The sequence below is a fragment of the Panthera pardus genome, unplaced genomic scaffold (assembly GCF_024362965.1).
Source record: "Panthera pardus isolate Hobbes unplaced genomic scaffold, ASM2436296v1 HiC_scaffold_11, whole genome shotgun sequence".
Classification (NCBI taxonomy): domain Eukaryota; kingdom Metazoa; phylum Chordata; class Mammalia; order Carnivora; family Felidae; genus Panthera; species Panthera pardus.
The window spans coordinates 56,413,048-56,428,062 of NW_026526666.1; the positions used below are offsets into that span (position 1 = coordinate 56,413,048).

At 37.0% G+C, this 15,015-nt stretch overlaps 1 protein-coding gene across 5 annotated transcripts in view; it reads left to right on the plus strand.

Moving 5' to 3' along the window:
- TM2D1 (TM2 domain containing 1) overlaps nucleotides 1–15,015 on the plus strand; it is a 94,028-nt gene that overhangs the window by 14,757 nt on the left and 64,256 nt on the right. For all 5 annotated transcript variants that reach the window (XR_008419404.1, XM_053894609.1, XM_053894615.1 and 2 more), the window contains exons 3-4: nucleotides 1,451–1,559; nucleotides 7,317–7,408. Coding sequence is in view for 4 of the 5 variants with exons in the window: in XM_053894609.1 (XP_053750584.1) it covers nucleotides 1,451–1,559; nucleotides 7,317–7,408 (201 nt within the window). In the remaining variant the exon portion in view is untranslated. The remainder of the gene's footprint in view (nucleotides 1–1,450; nucleotides 1,560–7,316; nucleotides 7,409–15,015) is intronic.

Sequence of the window (15,015 nt, forward strand, 5' to 3'; positions counted from 1 at the left end):
AAACCTTAGTACCTTTTAATCAGGAATGGTGAAGGTGGAAAAGGCATTAACATTTAGCAAATAACTACACTATGCTGTGCTTTGTACTAGGTACTTTATATCATATTTAGTCCCCACAATAGTCCTATGACATAGATGATCTTGGTGCTATTTTTATCTACCAGGAACCCAAAGTTCTGAAAGAGGCAATGCACAGATAGGTCATTCACATCCCAAAGTTCTTGTTCTTTACACAATGAGGCTATAAAGGTTTCAGGACAGTGTCTGCCTGGCACATAGTAAGCTCTTTAAGTATTACTTCCTCTTATTATGTCATCTGGGGTATAAGTAAAGATCAAAAATGTTAAATGCTGAAGTGGTATATTACATCAATTCCTGGAGGGAATAGAGAAACAAATACATTTAAAATAACCCAGGGGGGCACCTACCTGGCTCAGTCCATAGAGCATGCAACTCTTTTATTTTTTAGAGAGAGAGAGACCACATAAGCAGGGGAGAGGGGCAGAGAGAGAGAGACAGAGAGAGACAGAGAGAATCTCAAGCAGGCTCCATGCTCAGTGCAGAGCTTGACCCGGGGCTCGATCCCATGACCCTGGGATCATGACCTGAGCTGAAATCAAGAGTCAGACAAGAGTCAAGAGCCTGGGAGCTCAGTCAGTTAAGCATCCAACTTCAGCTCAGGTCATGACCTCATTTTTTGTGGGTTTAAGCCCTGAATCGGGCTCTGTGTTGACAGCTCAGATCCTGGACCCTGCTTCAGATTCTATTGTCTTCCTCTCTCTCTGTCTCTCCCCTGCTTGCACTCTGTCTCTCTCTCTTTCAAAAATTAAAAAAATAAATAAAGAGTCAGACACTTAGCCAACTGAGCCTCAGAGCATGCAACTCTTGATCTTGGGGTTATGAGTTCAAGCCCCACATTGGGCATAGAGATTACTTAATAAACAAATTAATTTTTAAAAATAGAATAAATAATCTATTTAGAATAAATGAAAATAATCTTAGTTTATGAAAACTGTCTTCTGCAAGAGTTGATATAAACTGGAAATACAAAATCAGATCATATTAAATTTAATGAATTACCCAATGAGTTACTAACAAAAATTTGAGAAGTATTCTTTACCCTACAGATAAAGTAAAGGGCAATAATACTGTGCAATTCTTGTCACCTTTGTCAGAGGTGAGAGATTAGAGTAGATGGGTCATGCATCTAACCCGATGTGACAATTCTTACATGTTTGTGTTAAGACCACTGTATCATATTCTTTATCTTGTACATGTATATATACATTTAGGTATTCCTATCTAAAGTCTCATGTCAGATATTATATTGGGATGTGGTTTGTTATAATTTTATATTTTCTTGTGTTTTTTTGCTAGTCTTAAGCATAATTACATACCTTTCCTGCAGAGAAAAACACAGTGGTTTCTTGCTTTTTTTTCTGCCTTTTAGTTCCTTGTTTTCCAGCACCCAACATAACTTGTAAGGATTTCAGTGGCAATGAAACACATTTTACTGGGAACGAAGTTGGTTTTCTCAAGCCTATATCTTGCCGAAACGTGTAAGTCCATTACTGAAGCTAAATGTTCAGATTACTTGCCTGTGTTGTATCTTGGCTGCATGGTGTAAAGAGATAAAGAGCAATTTGTGGGGAAAATCCAACACTAATATAACTTTTATGTCTATGTCAGAAAACCTCTATTTTAAGTGTATTTTGTAATGTAAATACAATTGACCACCAAGTAAAGCATAGTAGTTCACTATGTGGAATAAATAAAGACTGTGAATAGCCTCATGCCATGTTATTTCGGTCAGTTTATGCCACTAAATGAGTTATGAAAAATTCTGTTTTTAAAATTTGGGGGGTTTCTAGAGTGCAAATAAGGGATCGTGTACCTGTAATAGTAAAAGAATGTTAATTATCCATCATTTGCATTTCAAGGGCATTTTGAAATTTTGTTTCATTCTTGGTAATAGGTATGGATGAGGAATGGTTAAACAGCATTCAAAAGTTTGGGACATTAAGACAAATGGCTTTTATTTTGTTAAGAGTGTTCTTTATTTGTTTTTAAAAATTTCTTTAAATGTTTTTATTTTTATTTATTTATTTTTTTTTTAATTTTTTTAAAAGTTTTTTTTTTAACGTTTATTTATTTTTGAGACAGAGAGAGACAGAGCATGAACAGGGGAGGGGCAGAGAGAGAGGGAGACACAGAATCCGAAACAGGCTCCAGGCTCTGAGCTGTCAGCACAGAGCCCGACGCGGGGCTCGAACTCACGGACTGCGAGATCGTGACCCGAGCCGAAGTCGGCCGCTTAACCGACTGAGCCACCCAGGCGCCCCTAAATGTTTTTATTTTTGAGAGAGAGAGAGAGAGAGAGAGACAGCACAAGTGGCTGGTGGGGGGTGGGGAGTGCAGAGAAGGAGAGAGACACAGAATCCAAAGCAGGCTTCAGGCTCTGAGCTGTCAGCACAGAGCCTGATGTGGGGCTTGACTGCATGAGTCATGAAATCATGACCTGAGCTAAAGTCGGATGCTTAACCGACTGAGCCACCCAGGCGCCCCAAGAGTGTTCTTTGTTTAAAGGACTTTGAAGTTTGCTTTTTATTTTTGCTTTGGTAAAGCTAACATTGTATTCTTCTATTTCTGCTTTGTACTAAAAACATGGTTTAGTTTCACCCATTTTTATTTAATTGGTGGCACTATATTTTTACCTTTGAACTGTACATTGTTTTATTTGATGGCACCTATTTGCAGTTGTATCAAGGAATAACCACTGTTATTTCTTTCTTTCCTTTTCTTTCTTTCTTTTCTTTCTTTTCTTTCTTTCTTACGGTTTGGCTATTTCTACCAGTTCTATTAGAATTCCTAGAAATTATAGTAGAGTCTTATTTTTGACCCTACTTCACTGAGTTAATGAGGGGCTTTAGATTCTATCTTGCCGTGTAATCCTAAGTGAATCACTTACACTTTTTTGGGTTTAAAGATTGCTCATTAGTAAAGTAAAAATTGCTAAAAGGATTTACTTCACAAGTACTTAGATATGGTTTAGCCAAGTTTTGAATTTATAGATTGATATTTCTACCATAAAAAATCCAAATGACAATTTATTAAGCGTTGGTCCAAGATATCATAGATTATAGTATAACAACTAAGAAAATCATCTATTGAGAACAGTTAACCACTCAGGTTGGATGTGGAAGTTTATATTACCTGTTATGGTAACACCACAATGGTCTGTTAATCAATTTCCAAATTAATTCTGATTTCTTTTCAGTGTCTCTGGGTAGATCAGGCTCAGTGCAACTGAGCTATACTAATCATGCTTACAAAACAGTGATGTCAGTGATAAGAAGAAATGTAATTATCAAGGAAACCAGATACTCGCAAGTATACTGGCCAACTTATTCCCCTCCTATAGTAAAATCTACAGTTTCAAAATAGAATTCACTTAATGAGCATTGAATCAGAACAAGGGGAGTTAAATTGATGGGTAATTTTAATAATAAGTCACAAAATTAAGATCAACTCATAAGTCATTTTTCTATATCAGGATATTCAGTACATGCCTACCAAAGATCCAGCTCCTGGTCAGCTACTGAATGCTCACTGACAAATTCTTACTCACTGAGTGTTCCTTTTCCAGTTTACATATTTTCCTTCTACTCCTGTTACTCCTGTATATAATATTGATAGTTGATTAAAACTCCTATCTTAATATTGCAGATACAGTCGTTCTGTAATGTATTCTCCAACAACTAAAGTCTAGCAACCATGTCTGATTGATTACCAAGCCACACGCCTATTTATACTGGCCAACTATTTTAGCTGGAGCAGGCTAACTGCTGTAACAGATGTCTTTAGAATTTCAGTGGCTTAACGCAATAAAAGTTATTTCCCATTTACATCATGGTCCAAATGGTGTTGGCTTGGAGGTCTGGATGAGGTAAGGGGAGTAATTGTTGTTCTATGCAGCCATGCCGGAGCCTTGCTCCTTTCATCTTGTGGCTTTGCTTCCTCTAGTCCTCACAGTCCTTTCCATTCAGCCAGCAAGGGGGAAAGAGGAAAGCAACCCTGTATAGGAGAATTTTATGGGCCAGATCTAGAAATGGCACACATCACTTGTGTCCTCATTACACTGGGCAAAACTCAGTTATGACTGCACTTAAGTTCAAGGTGGGCTAGAATATATAGCTTAGCTATACATCTGTGAGCATAAGAGCAGTGTTTCAGTGAACAATTAGACAATGTCTGCTACACCACCCATTTTCAGATTATTCTTTAGGATGGTTTAATATACAGATCATTGTGTTTCCAATTTCATTCCCCTTTCCAGCCAAGCTTTTTGAAAGGTATGTTCCTATAATACTTCCCTTTTATGAGTTTTTCTGTCTAATGTAAAGACAGTTTTTCTGTCTAAGCTTTTGGCCATGCTGAAATTTGCTGCTATATCAAATAGATCTTTATAATCCATATCTTAATCTTTCTACAGCATTTGGCATTCCCTTCTTTTAAAATATTTTCTTTCCTTGACTTTTGTATAAAGCACTCTTCTATTCCCTTTGATTCCTCTTCTTTTTTTCTGTAAATCTTGATATCCCCAAGATTATATCCTTGGTCCTATTCTCTTTGTCATTCATTCCCCTCTTTGGCTTCTCTCACCATCTTTATGTGTATTAAAGTCCCAAACTGAATCTATCATCTTTTCCTTCAGATCATTTCCTCCTTTGTCTTAATGTATGGCCCATGTTCTACTCAGTTTCTTAAGCTGAAACTTTGGAGTCATTCTTGACTTCTCCTTTTCCCTCATTTCCCACATTTAGCACGGTTGCTTCTGCCTTCTTAGTATTTCCCAATTTTGTTTACATTACTCTTCTAGTGCTATTGCCTAGTAGGTTATGGCTTGAGTTTCTTAAAAGCCGACTAATTTATTTCTCTACTTCTGGTCTGGTGCCCCATTCCAATGTAGATAGGACAACCACTGCCCTCAGCATAAAATCTGACATCCTTATAAGAACAGGATCTTTGGGCCATCTATCATCCCCCATCTTCCCCAAAATGTCCTAATTGTGAGTGAAATGCAAAAAATATAGGATTGTAAGCAGGAGATGGACATAATCAGATTTGATATTAAAGTGATAACTCCAGCTACTTCTCTGTTTATTTCTTTTTTGCAGCAAATCTCCTTCAAAGAGTTGTCTAATACTCCTGTACTTCAATTTTTTTCGTTCCAGGCTTTCTTAAGCCTGCTTTGTTTGGTCTTTTTCCTCTACCACATCACCAAAATTGTCCTTGCTGAGGTCACATCACCAAAATTGTCCTTGCTGAACTTCTCTTGACTAAATTTGGTGGTAAATTCTCAGCCGTTACTTATGTGATCCATCAGTCACATTTGGCACAATTATCACTCTGTTCTCCTTAATACACAGTACTGTCTTCGCTTGACTTCCAAAATATCACACTCTTCTAGTTTAACTTCTTCCTCAATGTTAGCTCTTTCTCAGTCTCCTTTCCAGCTTTTTCTCTTCTTGGTCTCTTAATATTGGAGTATATCAGGGCCCATTCTGTGAATCTTTTTTTTTTTTTTTTTTTTGGTCTATCTTTTCTTACATGGCAATATCCTGGTTTTAAATACTTGGTATATGCTTGTAACTCCCTAATTTATATCTCCAGCTCCGACTTCTCTCTCTAACTCTAGACTTGTAAATCTGACTGTCTTTTGGACAACTCAACTTGGATGTCTGAGAAACATCTCAAACTCACATGCCCAACAATGAAATCCTGAACATCCTTCCAAGGTGTAGTCTACCCTCAGCCTTACTCAACTCAGTTAATGCTTGTTTTATCCCTCTAGTTACTTAGGACAAAATCTTTAGCTTTATTCTTACTCCTTTCTTCTTTCATAACCCAAGTTGAATACATCAGGAAATCCGGATATTGTACTTCAGAATATATCCAAAATCTGATCACTTCTCAGTGTTTCTTTTGCTATTACTCCAGGTCAAGCCACTATTAATTTTGATCTGGAGTACAGCAAGAGCCTTCAGAGCCCTTTGTCCCTGTGGTAGTTGGAATTTGTTCAGCAAATTCATCCCTCTCAATCACTATTAACTGGGCAATGTATACTTTCCACTCTATTGATTTGGGGCTTGACCCGGTGATTGTATTTGGCCTGTGTAATGCTAGCCAGTATGAAACAAGCAGAGGCTTAAATGGGCTTGTGAGTTTTCGCTTTCGTCTTGAACCTTGGTGACGTGCTCTGAAGAGAACTTGCCCCAGGTAAATGCTATACCTTCAGCCTGGGCCCTAGAAAAACTTAAGAGGAACTAATTTGAACTGATTTGAACTAGCCTGGATTTAAACTGAGCCAAACTTTAGCCTGAAGCAACATCTCCTGGCTGAACCCACTCTACATCAGCTGAACCACAGCCAGCTGCAGTCTACAAGTATGAGAACAATTCCTTGTTGTAAGCCACAGAGATTTAGGGTGGTTTGTTATACAATGTTATTGTGACAGTAACTCACAAGTACTCCCCTACAGTCAGTTTTCAGCACAGCAGCTAGAGTAATTATTGTAAAATCAAAATCAGATCATACCACATGTTTACTTAACATGCTACAGTAGCTTCCCATATCTTTCAAAGTAAAAACCAAAGTCTTTACAATGGTATTCTGGGCCATACATGATTTGCCATTTTTGCCCCTTGTTATCCCTCTGACCTCAGCTCCTACTCTTCTGTTCTCTAATTCTACTCCTACTATACTGGCCTCCTTTATAGTCCTCAGACATGTCAGGTATGCTGTCCTTGCCACGGTGGTTACTTTTGCCTGGGGCTCTCTTCCCTTCCAGATGTGGTGTGGCTCACTAACTCACTGACTTCCCTCAGGTCTTTGTGCATATGCCCCCTTCTCAATGACGCCTACTCTTATTACCCTGTTTATATCTTATATCACCCTTGTCTGCATCCCTGGCATTCTGAATTCCCTAAATGCCCTGCTCCACTTCTTTTTTCCATAGCATTTATGACTTTCTAACATAATATATGGTTTACTTTTAAAATACATTTATTTTTACTGCTTGCTGCCTGTAGATTGAAAGCTCTTTAGGGGCAAGGATCTTTGTTTCTTTTGTTTATTAATATATCCCAATAGCCCAGCATAATGCCTGGCATGCAGTAACCACCCAAAAGGCATTAAGTAAATGAATGAATGGATGGACAAATTAACAAATAAGTATTAATTAATAGTTTTACTTCCTGAAATGTCTACATGTTGAGAATACATGTATATAACACTCAGGTTCTAATTTTGTACAGAAATGGCTATTCATACAAAGTGGCAGTGGCACTATCTCTTTTTCTTGGATGGTTGGGAGCCGATCGGTTTTACCTTGGATACCCTGCCTTGGGTGAGTATGTTTCATCAAAAAAAAAAAAAAAAAAAAAAAAAAAAAAAAAATCCTTGTGAAACCTGTACGGTAGGTAAATGTACCTATTCTTATAGATTAAATCTCTGCATACTATTAATAGTTACAAGTTCCAACTAACTGGAGTTGAATAGTTAATGTTCTCCTGTGAATATAGAGCTAGCTCTACAATTCAGCCTGGGTAAGAAATATTGACCTCTCCTGTATTTTCATCTTTTTGAAAACACACAAAATAGTATAGGTACTTCCTGTCATTGCTAGTACTGGGCAACATGGTAGACATTTAATAAATCTTTTATGAATAAATGCATATCCCTTCTATCCCTCTAAAAATATTTGTCTTCTACCTGAACCTCTGTCAGTGTTCCCTTGAGAATAGAAACTACTTCCTTTCAGGAGACGTTGGGATTGCACCTCCAGCTACCGGCATGAGCTGGTGTAGAACCTGACTTTTAGTACCCTTAGCATCCCCCTTATGTGTTCCTTATAGCCGTAATCTTCGCATTTACCCTAGTTACTAATGCTTATGCAAACTGTATACATTTGATGATAGCTTTTGTTTGAACAATACTTTTATATACCTACCCTTATTTAAACCTTACAGCTCTCAGACTTTATCAACCTCTTTAAATCTTCTTTACCAGGTAGGGAAATTGTCACCAGAGAGGTTAAGGGATTTACTCACTCTAGAGGCCTTGCTTTATTCTGTGACACATTTGTTGTTATCGTCCTTGTTTTATGGATAGGGAAATTGTCATGAGATTAAGAGATTTACCCAAGGACGCTCAGCTAGTGACCTGAATTTGAACCTAAATTTTCTGGCCCAAGAGATCATACTTTATTTACTGTAGTACTCTGATTCTTTATTAGCCCTGTACTGAGAAAAATTTAAAGTTTCTGAATGCTCTACTTTCCAGCTAGCAAGGCTTATCTTATTCTTTCCATGTTGCTACCTACCAGAGATCAAAGAGGAATCTTTACTGTGGTGTTAGTGGGAAGTATGTTTCTGATAGCCTTACTTGGAACTGGACAAATTTGTCCAGTTAATAGACATTTATTCAACATTCACTACCTGTTAAGTAAGTGTGTGCTCTGGAAATAATGATGACGATCACAGTTCTCATTGGCTAAGACCATATAAAATCATATAATCTTCATAGAAGGCCTCAGAGTTGTTAAAATAACAACCCTTTAGCCTAACTTTCTTTTTAGATGATGGATGGACAGATGGATGGACAAAAGGAAGGATGGATAGTTGGACAGAAACTAGATTCATAGTGAGAAAGTAAAATGATATGGTGATGGTAAGAATACACCTGAAGCCTTCTGCCTTTATCCTTGTATTTTCTTTGCTTTTTTTTTTTTTAAGTTTATTTATTTTGAGAGAGAGAGAGGACGAGCTAGAGAGGGGCAGAGAGAGAAGGGGACAGAGGATCTGAAGCAGGCAGTATGCTGACAGCAGAGAGCCTCATGCAGGGCTCGAACTCATGAACTGGGAGATCATGACCTGAGCCAAAGTTAGGTGCTTAGCTGACTGAGCCACCCGGGTGCCCCCTCCTTGTATTTCCTTCTATGTTTTCTTTAAAAAAAAAAAAAAAAAAAAAGTTTTAAATTTTTATTTATTTATTTTTGAGAGAGAGAGAGTACATGTGCAAGCATGAGCAGTGGAGAGGGAGAGAGAGAATCCCAAGCAGGCTCCATGTTGTCAACACAGAGCCCAATGTGGGGCAACACAGGGCTCGATCTCACCAACCGTGAGATCATGACCTGAGCTGAAACCAAGAGTCGGATGCTTAACCAACTGAGCCACCCATGTGCCTGTCTTCTATGTTGTCTTTAAGAAGATGAAATTGTATAGGACTACCTGGGTGGTTCAGTCAATTAAGCATCTCTTGGTTTCGGCTCAGGTCATGATCTCACAGTGAGTTCAAGCCCTGCATTGGACTCTGTGCTGACAGCACAGAGCATGCTTGGGATTCTCTCTTTCCCTCTCTCTCTGGTCCTCCCCCACTCGCTCTCTCTCTCAAAATAAATAAACTTTCAAAAAAAAACTTTTTTAAAAAGACAGAGTTATATATATATATTTTGTAAAGATTTCTAACTTTCAGAAAGTTTTTAAAAAGTTAGGAGGGAAGGAGAAACGCTGTTCTTTACAACAGTTTATTCTGTGATGATTTCGAAGTCTATTTTAAATTTTAAATATTTGGCCTAACGAGTGACTTTTTGGTTTTTTGTGATGTGTGTTGGATGAGCTGTCATGTCATATGTGTAAGTTAATGTTTTTTTCTTACTGCAGCACATAATAATATGTTGGCATGTATATTGTGAATTTTTCTTCCTGCAAAGTAAAATTCTAGGTAAAGCTCTGTATAAAGCTCTGTATAGTGAATATTAGTTTCCTGCCAGGAGCTGCCTTTCTCTGGCCACTGCTCTTCCAATCTATTATTAGGTCAGTCAAAGAGAACCTTTCCATTGGAGGCTGAGATTCCATAAACTTGCAAGTATAATTTTTTTTTTTAATTTATTTGTTTTTGAGAGAGAGAGAGTGAGAGAGAGTGAGCAGAGGAGGGGCAGAGAGAAAGGGAGAGAGAATTCTAAGCCAACTTCACACTGTCAGCACAGAGCCTGATGCAGGGCTCTGTCCCACAACCCTGGGATCATGACCTGAGCTGAAATCAAAAGCCAGACGCTCAACCGACTGAGCCACCCAGGCACACTGCGAGTGTAATTTTTAACATTCGATGTTATGCTTCAGCGTAAAAGTTTTTTTTTTTTAATCTTTAAATAACTTACTTTATTATCACAACAATTTTTGTGTGTTCATTAGTTCAAAAAATATTTTGACTGTTGGCTTAAGATAGAACTTTCTCAAGATTGTTGTCTGTCACTTCTTATTCGTCTGCTTTTCAGCTTCTGAGTTTTTGTTGTTATTGTCTTATCTTTTATTTTCTTTATTCTGTTGGGTTTTTGGACTTTAAAAATTCCTTACCATCTTTTCGTGGGATCTTGGAGTGAGAGGAGCTAAGTGGGCATGTCAAATTCATGATCTTTAACTGAAAATCCTCTTATCTCTGTAAGCATTCAGACATTTTTATTGTATCTTACTTGCATTTAAGCTGTCTTAATGTTAGGGATTTTGATATGTTTTATCAACTAATCTAATCTAATATGTAAAGTAATAATGTTTTTGAATTTTAAAATATTAAATGTTTTTAAATTAAATTTTAATTTTTACTAAGAATCCAGGGTTAAAGATTTTTGGTATTTTTGAATAAAATGACTACCATTAAAAAAATTTCTTAACTGTATAGTATGTTGACTGACATGAAAATAGTTATAGATAAAGTCTAAAATTATATTTTTCTTATAATCTTATTTAATCTTCATGGTTATAAAAAGCAGTGGTAGCTTTTTAAAATACTTCCTCAATACCATTTATGATCATTGGAATTTTATTTTGTTTTATTTTATTTTATTTTATTTTATTTTATTTTATTTTTTTAATTTAATGTTTATTTATTTTTGAGAGACCGAGAGAGACAGAGTGTGAGTGGGGGAGGGGCAGAGAGAGAGAGAGAAAGACACAGAATCTGAAAAGGCTCCAGGCTCTGAGGTGTCAGCACAGACCCCGACGCGGGGCTCGAACTCACAAGCTGTGAGATTATGACCTGAGCTGAAGTCGGACACTCAACCGACTGAGCCACCCACGTGCCCCAATCATTGGAATTTTATAAGACAGAATAAATAATGTAAATCATGCAATATGAAATCTGCTTTTACTAAGTAATTTAGTGTTAAATGTGATACTTCATTATATAAATTTTACTTCAGGAATAGACAAGGGAAATTTGTTGTGGGGGTGAGCTTGAGTAAAATTTCATAAGATCTAAAAATTCACTTAAGGAAAAATTTCAGATATTTCAAATTCCTTTTTAGCTCATGACTAACTTTATGTATAGCTTTATTATCTTTAATTGATTTATTCCTCAGTATACCAGTGCTATATTAGCTGGAAACTTTTTTTTTATAATGAAACCTTAGTTTTTATTTTTATTTATTTATTTATTTTTATCTTAGAAAGAGAGAGAGCAGGAGCAGAGAGAGGCAGAGGAAGAGAGAGAGAGAAAATCTTAAGCAGACTCCACACTCAACTCAGAGCTCAATGCTGGGCCGGGCTTGATCCCACAATCCTGGGATCATAACCTTAGCCAAAATCAAAAGTCAGATAGATGCTCAACCGACTGAGCCACCCAGGCACCCTGAAATCTTATTTTTCTAATAGCATTCTGTCTTTGTATTCTTAATTGTTTTTAATGTTTATTTATTTTGAGAGAGAGAGGGTGTGAGCAGGGGAGGGACAGAGAGAGGGAGACAGAATTCAAAGCAGGCTCCAGGCTCCAGGCTATCAGCACAGAGCCTGACGCAGGACTCGAACGCACGGACCGCGAAAACATGACCTGTGCCAAAGTCAGATACCTAACCGACTGAGCCACCCAGGTGCCCCATCTGTCTTTGTATTCTTAACTGTAACATCTGTCATTTTTTTATATGGAATAACTAGCATATTTTGTTTTGCCCATCTGTAGCATTAAACTGTTATGGATTCTCAAAGATAATAGCTCTTTTGAAGCAGTTAACAGGAGAGATACTCTTTTCACAGTGGTATTCCTTTTAAAATGTAAATGTTTTCTTATTATGAGAATAACAGAGTGTCTTTAAGCCCAAATCTTAAAAATCTTTGCTTAATTATTCCTTTTTTTTTTTTTTTTTTAATTTGAAGTTACCAGTCTGGACTAGTATATAATATCCACAGATCATAGGACAAATAAAGGGATTTGTAGGTTAGATTGTTCTAAGATTTGAAAACTCTCTTTTATAGGTACAGACACAAAAAGAATAATGATAGCTAATTACCAAGTCATTATAGAACACCTGTGGTTTGGCAAATAGCAACTTCAATACGAAATAATCTGCATTCTGTAAAACAGTTATGCAGAAAGCAGTGTTTGCAAGACTCAACCCGTAGTAAAAGAAAAAAATACCAAAAATGTTCTTAAATACTCAAAATTAATTTCTGTTCTTTTTATTTTATACCCAAATCCTTTTATTGCATTCATGTTTTTAAAATATAATATTTGCGTTACTAAAGTATAAATAAAATACACTCAACATGAGCTTTATGAATATAATCTGTCAGCATAATCTTTTTGAAAGAATATAATGGTAATGGTTCAGGATAAAAATGGATCCTTCTTGATTAGAAACACTTTTATTTGGAATTTTAAAATAGTTTTTAAAATCTAAAATTGATACTCCTTTTCACAATAAGAAATTAGTAAATAAGGTCTGCACAAAGAGACCTAACACTTTTTTTATTTGGGGGAAAAAAGGCAATCAAGTTTTGGTAGTTCACAGATACCTCACTTTTTAAAAAACTGGTATTATGCTCAAAATAATGAAATCTACAAGAGTAACGGTTTGTATTGATTTTGATAACTGCTGTTTAGAATATATGCTACTTTGTGTTCTGATCAGCGTTTGCTTGCAAATAAGATAATTTACTATTGATATAGTTTGTTCCTTCAGTAATCACATTGACTAGGCATGGGAATGACACAGCACTGATTTCCAGTTGCTCACGAAAGGATAGGAGAAGACAGATAAATAAGAATATATAATAAGTCATACCATGGGCTATGTGCTATGCTGAAAGTTCAGGGCAGGGCTGGGAGCATCTAGGAATAGTATTAAATTCATCCTGGCGGCATTAGAGAAGACTTTCTAGAGGTTTCAAACAACTCTTAGAGCTAGATGATTGGGAATAGAAGGTGTGCAGAGGAGGACTCAAGGCAGAGAGTAGTGCAGCACATATAAATGCAGAGATGAATGAGAAAACTGAGTGCACAGCACATTGGAAGAGAACTTTGGGTAATTTGGTGGTAACATAGGCAGAAGGAATTTACAAGATATGAGACTAGGTTAGATGATCCTATTATAAAGAACGTAGGGGCACCTGGGTAGCTCAGTTGGTTGTGTCCGACTTCGGCTCAGGTCATAATCTCACTGTCCGTGAGTTTGAACCCCACGTCGGGCTCTGTGCTGACAGCTCAGAGCCTGGAGGCTGTTTCAGATTCTGTGTCTCGCTCTGTCTCTGCCCCTCCCCCACTCATGAGCGCGCGCGCGCGCGCTCTCTCTCTCTCTCTCTCTCTTTCTCTGTCAAAAATAAATAAACGTTTAAAAAAATGTAGATTTATGCTGTATACATTTCTCAATCGATAATAATCGTAATGGTAACAGAAGTAATGACTGGGCTAACATTTCAGATGTTTGCCATGTGTCATGTATTAATCTGAGTCTTTACTTTTTCTCATCATCTCTTTTAACCTTCAGTGTCCTTCCTATCTTATTTTCATAAAATATTTTTATATTTGGAAAACTAAAGTTTAAAGTAGCAGTATTAGCAATTTCCTTTAGTAAACGTAACCCTTGTGTTAAATTTACAGAAATAGATGAACCATAGTTAATATTATAGGTTTGGATTTGAAGTGAAACAAGATGTAAATCACTGTAATGATTTTAAACTTTCTTTTTATTTTTAATTTTTTTTAATGTTTATTTCTGAAAGAGAGAGACAGAGCACGAGTGGGGGAGGGGCAGAGAGAGGGAGACACAGAATCTGAAGCAGGCTCCAGGTTCTGAGCTGTCAGCACAGAGCCCGACCCAGGGCTCAAACCCACAAACCACGAGATAATGACCTGAGCTAAAGTTGGATGCTTAACTGACTGAGCCACCCAGGTGCCCTTGTGATGATTTTAAACTTTCAAAAAAAATTTTTTTTAATAGTTAACTTAGTTCCTTAATTTTTAAAGCAGCTTTATTGAGGTATACATGACATACATTAAAATGCACATACCTTGGTTGGCTCAGTCAGTTAAGCGTCTGGTTAAGCATCCAACTCTTGGTTTTGCTCAGGTCGCGATTTCACAGTAGGTAAGAATGAGCCCCATGTTAGGCTCTGCACTGACAGCATGGAGCCTGCTTGGGATTTTCTCTCTCTCTCTCTCTCTCTCTCTCTCTCTCTTTGTCTCTCTGTCTCTCTTGCTCTCTGCCCCTCTTCCCACTCTCTCTCTCAAATAAATAAACATTAAAAATGCACATATCTTAAATGTACAGTTTGATAAGTTAGACATATGTGTACACCTTTGAAACAATCCCCCATAATCAAGATAATGACCATATATGTCACTACCCAGAGCATCCTCATGCCCATTTGTAATCTCTGGTCCCCCTTGTCCTGCTCTTTACCAAGCAAACATTCATCTGCTTTCTGTTGCTGTAGGTTAGTTTGCAGATATTTTAAATACTTAAGTATCATATTGGGTCTGTTCTATAGTTTCTTTATTTTTTTTTGCATATATCCTTTTATTTTTTTAATTAAAAAAAATTTTTTTTAATTTACATCCAAATTAGTTAGCATAGAGTGCAACAATGATTTCAGGAGTAGATTCCTTAGTGCCCCTCACCCATTTAGCCCATCCCCCCCTCATACACCCCCTCCAATAACCCTCTGTTTGTTCTCCATATTTATG